Source organism: Limulus polyphemus, unplaced genomic scaffold, assembly GCF_000517525.1.
Source record: "Limulus polyphemus unplaced genomic scaffold, Limulus_polyphemus-2.1.2 Scaffold2378, whole genome shotgun sequence".
Lineage (NCBI taxonomy): Eukaryota > Metazoa > Arthropoda > Merostomata > Xiphosura > Limulidae > Limulus > Limulus polyphemus.
The window spans coordinates 158,531-159,945 of NW_013667988.1; the positions used below are offsets into that span (position 1 = coordinate 158,531).

At 29.3% G+C, this 1,415-nt stretch overlaps 1 protein-coding gene across 1 annotated transcript in view; it reads left to right on the plus strand.

The window, feature by feature from the left end:
* Window positions 1–557: 557 nt before the first annotated feature.
* The window catches only part of LOC106466770 (GTPase HRas-like), a 32,493-nt gene continuing 31,635 nt past the window's right edge, over window positions 558–1,415 (plus strand). Inside the window, exon 1 of the mRNA XM_013927069.2 lies at window positions 558–1,054. Within this exon, the coding sequence (XP_013782523.1) occupies window positions 1,024–1,054 (31 nt within the window). The 5' untranslated portion in view covers window positions 558–1,023. The remainder of the gene's footprint in view (window positions 1,055–1,415) is intronic.

Here is a 1,415-nt window from a genome sequence, read left to right on the forward strand (position 1 = left end):
ACATGTAAATGCATACACAAAGAGAAACGATTTATAAAAACATTGAAATGATATTATTTTGGGGAAATATATTACATGTTTCGACAGAACTGCTTATAAATCGTTGTTGGGAATTTTCTCTTGTGTTAAATGACGCATTAAAGTCTATAACCCGGCAAGACAAGAAAATGTCATTATTTTAAGAACACATTAAAAACAGTTTCTAATATATGATATAAAATAGGTCATGATCGATACAGAAAATCTTATATTTTATTTAGACGTCGGTACACTAGTATAAACATAATACTTAACTTAAGCATTATGTTTATACCAGTCTACCGACGCCTTAAGCTTTCATCTTTTCTGTTTTCAGTCTAATTAAATACTGAATACATACATAAAATACCTAACTTAATTATTTTTACTATTAATTTACACGATGTAAGTTTTAAAAAGTTCTTTGTCTGCAAATCTAGTAAATTAGACATATTTTCAAATTATTCATAATTTGATGGTTATCTGTCTATAAGTATAAGGTGACGCTTACAGCCTGAATTATATACATATATGATATATAATACTAATAGTAATATTATCAAGAGGAAAATATTATTAGCCAGAATTTTTTACAGATATTTTTTGGTGCTGGGGTGTATTTTGTGGATTGTAAAATATTAAGAAAATGTTATAAATGTTCTATAACTTACTATAAGCGTTATTAAACTTAATTATTCATTTAGTAGACTTTAGGCGTAATAAGTATAGCTTGAACTTGAAACTAAGTAAAACTAAAAGTTTCGTTAGTTCAGTTGTGCCTTTGGTTTGATTAGGTCGGTACAGAATTGTATTACTACTGCCCCTTATGTGGTGTGGGGGTGGTTATTAACTTATTACCTACCAAGCCAAGGTTACAACCAACCTCACAAAATTGTGCATGGTGTCCTATCACAGTTTCGAATGGTTTAGGCTTAACCATACAGGATTGTCTTGGAAGACAAGGCGTTTCCAGCTAGTTGTACATCCACAAAACAGTAAAGAAATATGACAGAATACAAGCTTGTTGTTGTTGGAGGTCAGCTTTAATTTTATTTTAATGTGATAATTAAACTTAAAGCAGGAAAACGTACCAAGGGGAGTTATCCAAAATTGTTAAACTTTCTTAATAATATTTGAACAATAGAAATTAGAATTTAAAAGTTTGCCTTTTTTTGCCACAGTAACAAAACTTAAATAGTTAAGCTTTTCCATCTCATTTTATTGTTCATTATAAATGAGATTGCGTGATTACTATTAATTAATAATAATATGTTTCGACTGACTAGCTGTGACTATAGCTCTTAAGGATATATTTAGTAGTGCATGGTCATAGCTTAACATAAACAAACTTAAAGCCCACCTTTCTATTTGATTGTGTTTCACTTTTCAATCTACTT